Source organism: Larus michahellis, chromosome 11 (genome assembly GCF_964199755.1).
Source record: "Larus michahellis chromosome 11, bLarMic1.1, whole genome shotgun sequence".
NCBI lineage: Eukaryota > Metazoa > Chordata > Aves > Charadriiformes > Laridae > Larus > Larus michahellis.
In genome coordinates this window covers 2,120,920-2,133,188 of record NC_133906.1, presented here as the reverse complement: position 1 = coordinate 2,133,188, position 12,269 = coordinate 2,120,920, and the positions used below count along the sequence as shown (strand labels likewise).

The 12,269-nt window shown below is 54.1% G+C and overlaps 1 protein-coding gene across 17 annotated transcripts in view; it reads right to left on the bottom strand.

Annotated features, from left to right (window-relative positions):
• Positions 1-621: 621 nt before the first annotated feature.
• The window catches only part of LOC141749887 (protocadherin gamma-C5-like), a 280,377-nt gene continuing 268,729 nt past the window's right edge, over positions 622-12,269 (bottom strand). For 12 of the 17 annotated variants that reach the window (XM_074604147.1, XM_074604140.1, XM_074604133.1 and 9 more), the window contains exons 3-4: positions 8,043-8,131; positions 622-3,141 (exon numbers count right to left, since the gene is read on the bottom strand). In XM_074604147.1, the coding sequence (XP_074460248.1) occupies positions 2,915-3,141; positions 8,043-8,131 (316 nt within the window). In that variant the 3' untranslated portion in view covers positions 622-2,914. The remainder of the gene's footprint in view (positions 3,142-8,042; positions 8,132-12,269) is intronic. The other 5 variants (XM_074604132.1, XM_074604142.1, XM_074604137.1 and 2 more) reach the window with 1 other exon arrangement.

Genomic DNA, 12,269 nt, shown 5'->3' with positions numbered 1-12,269 from the left:
CAGAGAAGGGAGACTCCTTGCTGGAGATGGGGAAGGGTAACTGGATGCCCCCAGAATTGAGGAAAGGTGACAGATCCTTGCCAATTATGGGGAAGGGTGATCTGATCCCCACTGGGGCTGGGGAAGTGACCAGATCCCTGCCAGTGACGGGGAAGAGTGATCTGATCCCCTCTGGGGCTGGGGAAGGGTGACCGGATGTCTGCCAGTGATGGGGAAGGGTTATCAGATCTCCACCGGGGCTGGGGAACCCACTGGGTTAACAGATCCCCCAAAATTAGGGATGGGTGACCAGATCCCTGCCAGTAATGGGGAAGGGCAACTGGATCCCTTCAGAGCTGTAGCTGTGGACACCGTGGTCTCCTTGGTGGGGTGTGCCACATTCTGCCCTGCCCTTCCCCAAAAATGCCAGCGTGGAGCATACCAGTGGCACCCACAGCCATGTCACCCTCAACCCAAAGGCCTGGGGGATGCAAGGACAGGGGTGTCCAAGCGCATCCGCGCTCTCGGAGCCAGGCTGGGGCTGAACCACCGCCCCGTCAGCCACCTCGGCACAGCGGCAGCATCAGGATGGACGGCCCCCATCTCTGCCCCCCTCTTCCCACTGGAAATAAATACCATTGATTCAGAAGAAACCATTTTATTATTTTTTTTTTCCCAAAGAAAAAAAAGCAATATAAATATTAGAGTATAAAACTTGCGTGTAACACATCGACATTGGTCTATATGGGTATAAGAAGGATATAAGCATATATATAATATATAAGTATAATTCAATATTAGACACATTGAAAGGGCAAACGTGTTTCATTTCACGTACACTCGGAGCACAGACCACATGGAAAGAGGATACAGAGAAAATTGAAAATACTGGTGTTCACAAGTTAGTTACCGAGATTAAAAATAACACGCCACTAAATACACGACACGCACTACGCTACCTCAGATTGCAGATTAAAAAGAAATATAAAGACTACGATTCAGCTACAGCATTTCTGGGGGGGGGGGGGGGGGGACAGGTGGCAGCTGCGGGGGACAGGGTGGGAACCGCTCCCAGCACAGCCAGCGCCGGAGGTGGCTGGATCCGGAAGAAACACGGCGGTTGCTCCTGCTGCCCTGGGTTTGGGGAGGGGGTGGCGGTGGGGTGACTGCTGCCATGCCGGAGCCTGGCTGAGAGGGCTGGATCTGCTCGGGTGAGTTATGTGTTAGTGATTAAAAAGGGGTAAAACAACACACACACCCCCTGGGAAACCCGGCGTGGCCCCTTCCTGGCCATCCCGCAGCCCCTCTCCTCCCTCTAGCTACACAAAGCCCCTCTCTGCCTTCCTGGGGGGGGCTCAGAGCTGCTTTGATATGGGAAGCCGGCCCGGTGCAAGGGTGATGGGCACATGGAGAAACTCTATTCCTTATCCTTTGATTCCCTCCTCGGGGTGGAAAGCCCAAAGCCAGCAGGAGCATCACCTGCCCCGGGCTGGCCTGGCGTGGTCCCACGCGACCCCTGTCCCTTGTTGCTCCGGATTGCCAGCTTTGCGGCACCACCCTGTACTCGCCCCCCAGTTCTCAGGTCCCTCCTCCAGATCTGGTCCCCAGGCGCCACCCAACCAACTGTCACTTACTCGGTTGCCAACTCTGCACCAAAGCCACGTGCTGGCAGCTCTGCGGATCTCACCCCTTTGGGCGAGACCCCAAACAACCCCCTTATTTGGGGTCTGCACCCCAAATAAGAAGCAATGAGTTTCCCTACCCCTGTTTGACCAATCCTACCACCCAACCCCCCCACCCCTCCCCAAGGCAGCCCCAGCACGGAGACTCGGGCAGCTGCCGGCACGTTCACACCATGCTGCGTGGGCATGCGAGGACTTCGGTGGGTCCGTGGAGCTAACTGCGCTAGTGCAGGTGTGAGGTGAAGGACGTGCATGCAGACACAGTGTGCAGAAACGTGAAGCATCCTCATCCCCCCCCAGTCCCCTCGGCGGGGACTCGGCCAGTTGGCTGCCTGAAAGGAGCCTGGCCGCAGGGGAGCGAGACTCTCTTAGCTTTAATTCCAGAAGAACATTGACTGTACACATAAATATTTACTGCAAGGAAGGGATGAGATGTGTCTGCTCTTCGGAGACCCCTAGAACCGCTGGGGCAGCTGCCGCACACCTCGGCACACTCCTCATTGAATTCCCTACCTCCCAGCTATCAGGAGGGTGTTGGTTTCTTTTGTTTTTGTCTCATATTTCAGGCCATTGGTGGTTGCATTTCTAAAAAAGAAAAATATTTAGGATGCAGCTTTGCCATATTCCCTTTGACTCATGCAATATAAACACTTACTTATTATTTTTTTTCCGGGTAACAGGTAAGCAGGAACTGAAGCACTCCCTACCAACTTCTCAGCAACAAATCCATCGCTAGCATTAACTCAGGGTGACTTTTACTAATGGAAAGTTTAAGAGCAAAGAACTGGAGCATGGGCTTTAAGCTAGGAGCTGCCTTTTCCTTTCCAAAAAAATATGATCGAAGGCCTATAAATTAAAAGATCCGCGTTAAAATTATTTACACTGGGCAAAGTCAAGCACAAGCTTTGTGCCTTTCTCAGACTATCTGGGAGCAAATCGGATCCAAAGATGTGGCAGAAGACCTTCCGCCCTTGCATATTCTAATACCCGAGGGATCGTATAAAATGTTAGCAATTATTCACAGGGCACTTGTTTGCGTTCGGTTTAGCTTACGGATTGGTTTTCATCATGAGACCTAACAGCAGCGAGACCCTGCTCCTAGCTCTGATGATGAGGAGATACATTCGCAGCAGCGTTTCCTACTTTTTGCATCAAAAAAAAAAAAATTGACATTCATCCTCCGGCCTGGGCTGTGATTTGGGGGGAGTGCTGGAGCCGGCTGCCCTGTAGCTCTAAGGTCTCCTTCTTCTTTTCTACTTCTTCTCCTTCTTCCCGGATTTCTTCTTGTTGCCTCCCGAGGAGCCGGCGCTCTTGGCATCGCGCTTGCCGGCAGCATTGGTGAGGGTGGCAGTGCTGCCCGGGATGTAGACGTTCTGCCGGTAATCGGGGACGTGCTGCAGGGTGAACTGGGGGCCGTAGCGGGCGCTCAGCCCCATGGTGCCCGTCCCGCCGCCCAGGGTCGAGTTGCCATCAGCAGCTTCTGTGGGGGATGCCGGAGGCAGGGGGGGCAAAAGAGAAGGGCAGATCGTTAGTGCCAGCCAGGGACCACCCCAAGCCCCAGCAGCCCCAAAAGGCTCCCACCGGGTGACAAACCCAGACCTTGGCGCCACCAACCTTTACTACCCTTCAGACCTGTCACTCCATGGGATGGCTACGACATGCATGCTGGGGAGCACGGCATCACTGGCACCGAAATTCCTTGTTTCCGTCTCACATCATTGCCAAAAGTTTGGGATTTGGGGCTGGAGGCTGGCTGGGGTAGGGCAACCTCTCCTCTGCCCTCAGCAGCCACGGGGCTGCCTGTCCCTCCCTGCCTGCCCAATGCTGGCTGCTCTGGTCCCCTCCCTGGCTGCTGCCTCTGCAGAAAAACACACACCCCCTCCGAAAGCAGCCCATTACAAACATATTGTACAGCCACAACCATTAGTAATGCATTAAGGGAAATCCAATATTTTAATTTTTTTTCCGCTGCATTTAAAACCCTGCCCCCAGTCTTTCTCCCGCCAGGTTTATCCAGGGAGCTGAGCACATGCGAGGAGAAAGAAAATCCCTCCCCTGCAATACCACAAAATGGCTCTAGGAAGCCGAGCACCAAGCGAATCAATGCCGAAGCGCACGTCTGATGATCCAGATCTGGGAGCAGGGGGAGGGGAAGGCAAATTCATTCCTGTTGCTGTGCAAAGCCCCAGCATGGCAAGAGCAAGCGCAGGGGCGGAGAAGGGCACAGGGATCCCCCCCCACCCTAGGGATCCCCCCCCACCCTGGGTTGCTGGGGCACTGCTGGGAGGTAGAGAGCAGATGGAGACCGGGGAGATGCGTGGAGGCAGGGGGAGAGATGAGCACGGGGGGGGGACGGCAGGGCACGAGCGACGCTGTTGCCATGAGCGGCGGAGCAATCTGCTCTGGCATGGCTGCCCCAGCACGGCTGAGGGTGGGATCCTTGCAGCGCCCTGCTGAGAAATAATTTGCTAAAACTCTGTCTCTGCATCGGATACTGTGGGTCCCATCTCAGCCTTTTCACTGCTTCATGTATGGGGCTATCGACACGCTCTCCTGGGAGGCTGGAGAAACCCAGTGAGGGCACCTGAAGGGCCCAAGGCAGAGTCCGGGGCTGTTACTCCCTCCTTTTTGAGGTGGAAAGACTGAGGGAATACAGAAAAGCAATGAGCAGAGAACGTGGGCTGATCCTCTCGTGTTTTTCCTCGCTCCAGACCAGAGCTGTGCACGCCTCCGTGTTGCCTTTGCTTTCCCCTGAGCAGATGGAGGTGGTTAAACCAGCCAGAAAGCTAGACAAAAAGCTGGGCCACATCCCACCAACCCCCTGAAATATTGCTGCATCCGCATCCCCTCGCAGAGGTCGGAAGCATGAAGCAACTGCAGTTTGAAAAGTTACAGCTGCTCTGCTGGAGGAGGAAAACACATAGCGAGTCTGAAAACAGGCAAGATATTGTGTAACGGGGACGGGGGGCGCACAGGAGAGTGTACAAACACAGCGAAACACTGGGAACTGCCGTTTCGCTTTCCACATTCGCCAGCAGAACTTTTCTACAGTCCCCATTAAATGGGTCTCAGACCCGGTGGGACTTTGAGGACCTTGGGTTGGAGGAAGGCTGGAGGAGACGTGTGTATACAGTTAGTGATATTTATCACTAAGCCTCGTTTGTCTCATCAGTAGCTTGTTACACTAACAACCAACTCAACCCCACATCTGTTGGGGTGTTATGGGATGGCTGGAGATGTGCTATCAGGCCAGGCTGCAGCCAGGGACCACCTCACAGGTGGACTATGACCTTTGGCAGCGGGGAAGATCTTTTTTCTGGGCTCCCCCAGCTGGATACAGCCCAGCTGGGGGCTTGGTGGGCTTGGGCACCTTCTCCTGTGGCCTCCCCACTGGGTGCCGCTGCCCTGCTTCCCTCCTGGACAATCCCAGCTGCACCAGGGCAGTGAGGAGGCTGGGGGCTCCCAGTGGCATCTGGGACAACCGGTCCCCATGAACTAGTTTGCAGTCACAGCACAGCTTTCACGGGGGAGAAAAAGCCGCCTGTGAAGTTCCCAGCCTGCCAGTTGGTCCAGGGTAGGAGCAAAGGGCTGTTTCTAGGTAACATTGACATTAAAGCTGAAAAGAAGAGAGAACAGGGACAATAGAGGTTTATAAATGGGCACCGAGTTGCTCTTGCCAAGCAGGGAGGGCACTTCAGCTGCTGCTGCTGCTGGAAAGGTTACGCTCAGCCTTTACCAGCAGCCAGCCATTATCCCAAACAGTCCTGAGGAGGAAAATAAGAATTTGGACTTTGGCAAAAATAACCAGTGAGGGGCTCCATCGCCCTCATAAGCAGAGGGGAGGAGAGGCTTGAGGCAGCATGTGCTGCTGCAGCTGCTGGTGGGGCTTTCAGGAGAACCGAATATAGAACGACTGCCCCTGCCCCGTGGGGAGTGGAGCTGGGGAGAAGGACCTCCTCGGGCTGCCTGTCTGCTCTCCCGCCATCTCATGGCACCCCTTTAAATTCTCGCTGGAAGCCAGAGTATTTTAAGGACAGGATGTCTGCCCTTCAGTGTCTGGTGTCCTGGAGCATCTGCGCTCCTTGGTCTGTCTCAGCAGCTGCCTCTGCCCTTTTAGATGGCTCAAAACACTGGCTTTTCACGTTGTTCCCAGCTCTAAGGGAGGAAGATCCAGAGGAAGGGAGCCCGGGAAGGGAGGCAGAAGCCCTACAACAGGGTTGCAACCCTGGGGAGAAACCAGGTCGCCAGGCACTCTGGTGTGGGAGGGTGATTTAACCACTGGGCAAGTGATTTAACCCTCAGAGTGACTGGGTCGGCAGAGGGTTGGCGTGGCAGGGCCAGCTCTGCCTCTTGCTGAAGCGAAGGATAACCCCTGGCACAGGGTCAGGATGCGGGCAGGGCATCACTAGCCCCTTTTTGAGGTGGGGGCGGGGCATCCCTGGCTCATGGACCAGAACAGCAGCAGAGGAATTTCTGCCTCCCGGGTGGTCTCTGCTCGACGCAGACTTGAGCATGGGCTTGATGTCGTGTCGTGCAAGCCATCATCGACCACCCTGTGTGGGAGCAGCTCATGCTCAGAGGAGCGGGCGAACAAACGGCACAGTGCCATCACCTGTGTCATTGTGTCCCACCCACCACCTCGGAGCTCAAACTGAGTTCAGCAGGTGACAGTAAGAGATAAGGACCATTTAAATAACCAGGAAACATTACCCAACGATGGGCAGCACAAAGCTTAATGGGCAATTAGCACTGCCCCTCATCAAAGCCTGCTCCAATCAACACTATTAGCTTAATGAGTGAGAGAAAAAAGGGGGGGACAGGGAGCAGGGGAGACATGAAAAGACAGTGCTGGTGGACAAAGCTTGTGCTGTGTCCCCAGCCAGCGCAGCAAGGGACCAGCAGGGGCCAGAAAAGGATGGAGTGGATGGAGCCATCCTCTCCCTAGGGCTGCAGCAGGGAATGCCCTTATCTAGTGGATGGATCTGATTAAAATTAACCCCCTGGGCAGACTGAAGTCGTGGGAGAGGTTAGGACTGTTTGAGACTTGTGGATTGGGGGAGATTTGCTGCAATAGGGCCTGGGGCTACACGGAAGCCGGTGCTTAACCTGGAAGGGACCCGCTCAGCTCTCTGATCCTGGGGACTCTCAAGCAGCAGTCAGAAAAACAGCTTTATTTGCGAGTAAGGAAACCGGATCTGGAGGCACGGAGTGATGATAACCACATGCAGCCCCAGCGGCTATTTTTCCATAGTCGTTTTTCAGAGCAGAGACACTTTTTCGCATTGTTTCTTTCCCTTGAGTGTAAACAACTCCCTTGCCCAAGACCTTCGTCCCCTTCCCTGGCCACGGCAGCTGTGTCTCCAGCCTGCCTGGTGTCTGCAGAGCAGCAAAGTTCAGCTGCAGCAGCTTTCCAAGAAAGTAACAGCAAAGCCATCCCCTCCTCCCCCAGATTCCTTCTCTCCCAACAGCTCAAAGGAAACATCCTAAGCATTTTGCGCAGGGTTTTATGGCTGTGCTGTTGCTTCTATTTTTAAATCAAAGGGGAAAAGACTTGGAGGTATTTATAAACAAAAGCTGTATGAAAACCAGCCTCTTTATCCGTAGTGCTGCACAGAGTGACAGTTGCGCATATCTTTTATACAAAGCCATGGAGACCGTGGGTGCATGGGAACACGCCTCCTTGCTCACTGCTTCCGTATGGCATGGCCATAAACCTGAACAAACCAACTCAAAATGACCCCCAAAGCAAACCCTAGTGATTACAACTGCAAAGAGCCAGCAGCAGCCGGTGGGGCAAACCTTGGCGAGCCCGCAGCTTGGCGGAGGGACCAGCGTGAGCAGGGAGCACACGCCGGCATCTCTAGACATGAGGTTTGTTGGGGATACTGAGTCTGGCATTTACTGTATTCCTGACCGAGCCTCTAGCCATAAGCAAATCTTCCAGGCTTCCTACCTCCTCACCTTACAGCAAGTTGCCACATAGCAGATATTTCATTTACTGTGACCTTAAGGAACCAAGTAGTTTATAAAATATCGGCTCAAGACCAGCTTTTTTGTGGAACACAACCACATCGCGATCCAGATAACATTCTGTCATACACAGATAACATAGTTTGGGTGGAAGAAGTACCCATGCCTACAGTATGTCTGATGCCGATGACTATCTGGTATCTCCTCTGCCTTAATACTTCCCGATCCCTCTCCTCTGCCTGGTAACACAGAGGGCAGTGCTTTTCCACCAGCAACTGCTGAAGCACTTTTGAAGCCACCCCAAATAACCCATATACATAAGTCCCACCAGCATCTTATCTAATGGCATGCATCTGAGATGTCCACGCGAGAGCAAGTGCCATGGTTTTCCCACATGGAATGGAGACCAACCGTTTGCTGAAGCCAGGATCATGGCCTGGAGCATTTCCGTGTCAAACTGGTTGTTCGGCCAGGCTCCACCTTCCTCTCCATTCTGGGAGCTATGGGAAAAGAAAAGAAACAGCAAGTTACTGCAGCTCCATAAGGAGGAGTAGACATGTCAGGGAGCACGAGAAGCCAAGGCTGCGGGCTTGACTACTGGCAGAGAGGAGTTTGCAGGCTTTAAACCCTTCTATTAAATAACACTCAAGAATCAAAACACTTTCAGAGGTCTCCATCCCTCTCCAGGCTTTTGAAGAGTAACCACCAACACCAAAAGCACTTGAGGAGGGTTCAGCAGTGTTTTCAGCAACACCTACCTAACTCCTGCTGACTTCAGAGATAGCCAGTACCTCAACTCCTCAAAACCCCCCCTAGGTGCCTTCCCACCAAAATAATACCGCAAAAAAATGCTGGTCATAAAGTCCCAGAGCTGCACGCACCCTTGTACAACCAGGTCCTCTGTTCCTTTTGCAGACCATGTGAGGGGATGACCCTTTCAAGCAATTTCAGGTCACACATCTGGTCTGCAGCTTCATTTGGGAGACTGAGGGTGAGAAAACTCCACAGCGTGATGGGATTTGGGATCCCACAGAGCCAGTTGCCCAGCACCATGAAACCTGCTCTGAAAGGAGTCCAAGAGCAGCTGCCAGCTCTACAGACCTGTCAGCAAACAGTCCTGGGGAGGTCGAAGCAACGCTGAGAGAAGGGAGATGGGTGCCCACCTTTGTTCCCTGAGGCTGGATGATGGGGGGGCTGAGCACCACAGATCTGCCTGGGAAAACTCTGGGGATGCTCCCAGGCTTTGATTAAGGAGGATTTGTGACAGAGGTTACAATCAGCAGTCTGTGTACAGTCTAACAAGCCCCGCTTTCACATTTGCCAGGTGCCAGCTGTGCTTGGCCACCATTCACTGGTAACACTTCCTCTCCATGTCAGGGCTGTGCTCCCAGAGCCCCCCTAGCACCTCACTGCCTCCAGCAGAGACACCTAAACATCTCACCAGCTTCCTGGGTCCTCTTCTGCTCTGACCTTAAGTGACCACATCATTCAGACCACCGGTCTCTCTCAGCTGAGTGCTCTGCCCACTGGGATGCCAGGATCTGTCCCTTGGTTGTGCGCTGGCTCACTTGGGATGAGGGCTGCCCCGCTCTTGCAGCTGGGAGCTCTCCAGAAGTGAGATTTGGGGGTTTGAAAGCCCTTCCCCTTGGAGAAACCTGAGCCCGTTTCCCAGGCAAGTGTTCAAACCACCAGGCTGCAAGGCACAGAGGTAGCCTCCTCCTTTACCGTCATGAACCCAGCCGTTGCACCCAGGAGCTGCCAGACCCCAAAGCCCTGATCAGACAGGCTCAAGGAGCTGAGATCTGCCCCAGCTCCAGCATGGCAGCTCTATGCTCGAATGCTCAGCACCCCCTGTGCTGCAAATGCCAACGCAGGCACTGCCGCCGCCAACTCAACACCGCACGCTGGGCGGCAGATGGGCTCTTTACCACCACACCGAGCATCCTGCTGCCTGAGTGCTCCCAACAGTTGCACCCGCTGCAGCCCTCACACACAGGACAGGCTCAATATTTTGGAAATGGGACAGACCCACAGGCACATCCTCGGAGGTTGTTATCTACCACAGTGACCTTGTAGTGTGGGCAGCTGCATAAAAGCTCTACAAGGAGGGGAGCCCTGAATGCACAAGAGCCTTCCCCATCCTCCCTGTGCAAATGTCCTGCACACATGAAGAAAAACTGCACAGGATGGATGAGAGTGCCCGTGAGCTCTGATCAGACCCCACACAGCCCTGCTCAGCTTGGTATGGACACAGTGAGGGGTAATAGATGGGCAAACTCCCTCTGAAACACAAGATCTGTATGTAAGGGAGGCATGTGGGAGTGCCAAGACCACACTATCATCCTGTTCCTTCCCCTTCTGCATCGCCTGGCTGATCCATCCCCAGCCAGGCACAGGGCACTGCTCTCACACTGGTTTTTATCTATGGAAGATGCAAACAATCCCTAATGTAGCAGAGGCTGCCCCGGCATGACACTGCCAACAGCGCTGCTTCTGAAATACCTGCCGTCTGCTGCAACCCAGGGCATCCTGAAAACTATTTATATCCATCCTCCGCGACACGTGTGGTGGCACAGTTTCAAGAAGGCCAGAAGCGAGGCTTGCTCGCCTCGCAAACTGATTTCAGCACTTGCATGATGCTTGTGCCGAGACTCTGCAGAGGTGGGTACCGCTGCCCTGCGCTCGGTGTTGTGTCAGGGAGCTGTGTGCAGGCAGCGCAGGCAGTGCAGGCAGCGAGGACAGGGTGGGGACAGCCCTAGGGCTGCAGTGACCTGTTAATGTCACAGGCAGGGCTGGGAATAGAGCCCCGGGCTAGATCCAATAAAGGACTTAGGAACCTAAAACCCATTGCAAACCACAACCCATTCAGCCACCAGTTAACCCCAGCAGCTGCTGCCCCACCAGCTGCCCCCCCAGGCTGGCAACTGAGGTTCCCGGGTTTTTCAGGGTTGGAGAAAAGATGGCCAGGAACACCCCAGTGCCTCCCGAGCAGCTGCTCGTGGCTCTGAGGGCTGCCCCAGCATGCTGATGGGATCCGGGAATGGGGAAAGGGAAAGCACAAGCAAGTGCCAAATCCATTTCTTTCTTAAATTGTAATATTCCAGTGGTTTGAACTGTGTTTTGAAATCGGAGGCTCAGGTTCAACTCCCTCTTTGACGTGGCAGTGCCAGCGTCACATTTTCCACCTCCCAAGAGACTCTTTCCTCCCCTCCCACCTCTCCTTTGGGCAATGGGCTGCACTGGACAGAAGCTTCTCCTGCCTCCTGTCAAAGCTGGGCCTCCATGCCCTAGGACAGCGGGAACACATGGAAGGAAAGGCTCACCCTGCGGCCAGGACATTCACCTGGGAGGTAGTACCAGGACCCCCAACCTCACTGAGCTCCCTAACTAGGGGTCTTCACTCTCCACCTCAATGACCCTTGGCCCCATGGCTGCTTGCAGGCACAGACAGGAAAGCCAGCCACTACCGAGCACCAGACCTGCCCAGGGCTGAGTTGGACGGGGAGGAAAGAAGGGCCATGGTCAGTCCCTGCAGCCTGGGAGGGCATTGTGCAACACAGTCCAACCCCTCCAGAGCACGGCACAAGAGGAACGGCTGTACCAAGAAACATGTGGATCTTGTTCAGGTTTGAGCTCATGTTTTAGAGATGTGTGCTCCCAGGGAAGGGCGACCCCATGTCACCAGTGAGCAGAGAGAGATTCATCTCCAGAGGATGGGGAGATGGGCAGTTTTTCAAACCCTTTTCCTTTCTTCTTGTCTTAGAGAGGGAGTGAACACACATGAACTCACATGGTGGACATGGTGCTGGTGGACAAGAAGCTCAACATGAGCAGGCAATGTGCACTTGCAGCCCAGAAAGCCAACTGCATCCTGGGCTGCATCAAAAGCAGCATTGCCAACAGGTCGATGGAGGTGATTCTGTCCCTCTACTCCGCTCTGGTGATACCCCACCTGGAGTATTGCATCCAGCTCTGGAGTCCTCAGCATGGAAAGGACATGGACCTGTTGGAACGGGTCCAGCGGAAGGCCATGAAGATGATCAGAGGGCTGGAGCACCTATGCTATGAGGACAGGCTGAGAGAGTTGGAAGTGTTCATCCTGGAGAAGAGAAGGCTCCAGGAAGACCTCATAGCGGCCTTCCAGTACCTAAAGGGGGCCTACAGGAAGGAAGGGGAGGGACTCTTTATCAGGGAGTGTAATGATAGGATGAGGGATAACGGTTTCAAACTGAAGGAGGTGAGATTTAGATTAGATATTAGGAAGAAATTCTTTACTGTGAGGGTGGTGAGGCACTGGAACAGGTTGCCCAAGAAGGCTGTGGATGCCCCATGCCTGGAAGTGCTCAAGGCCAGGTTGGATGGGGCTTTGAGCAACCTGGTCTGGTGGTCAAGCAACCTGCTTGACAGGGGGGTTGGAACTACATGATCTTTAAGCTCCCTTCCAACACAAACCATTCTATGATTCTATGATTCTATGACTTCACCGGCACCCGCGTTACAGCTATACCCCAGTGTCAGGGGGACAGACAGACCCCTATATCCCCTTAATGCCCTGTGGGATCACAAAATCACAGACTGATTCAGACGGAGAGGCACATGAAGCACCCAGCCTAAAGAAGCTTGGAAGGTCTCTGGTCC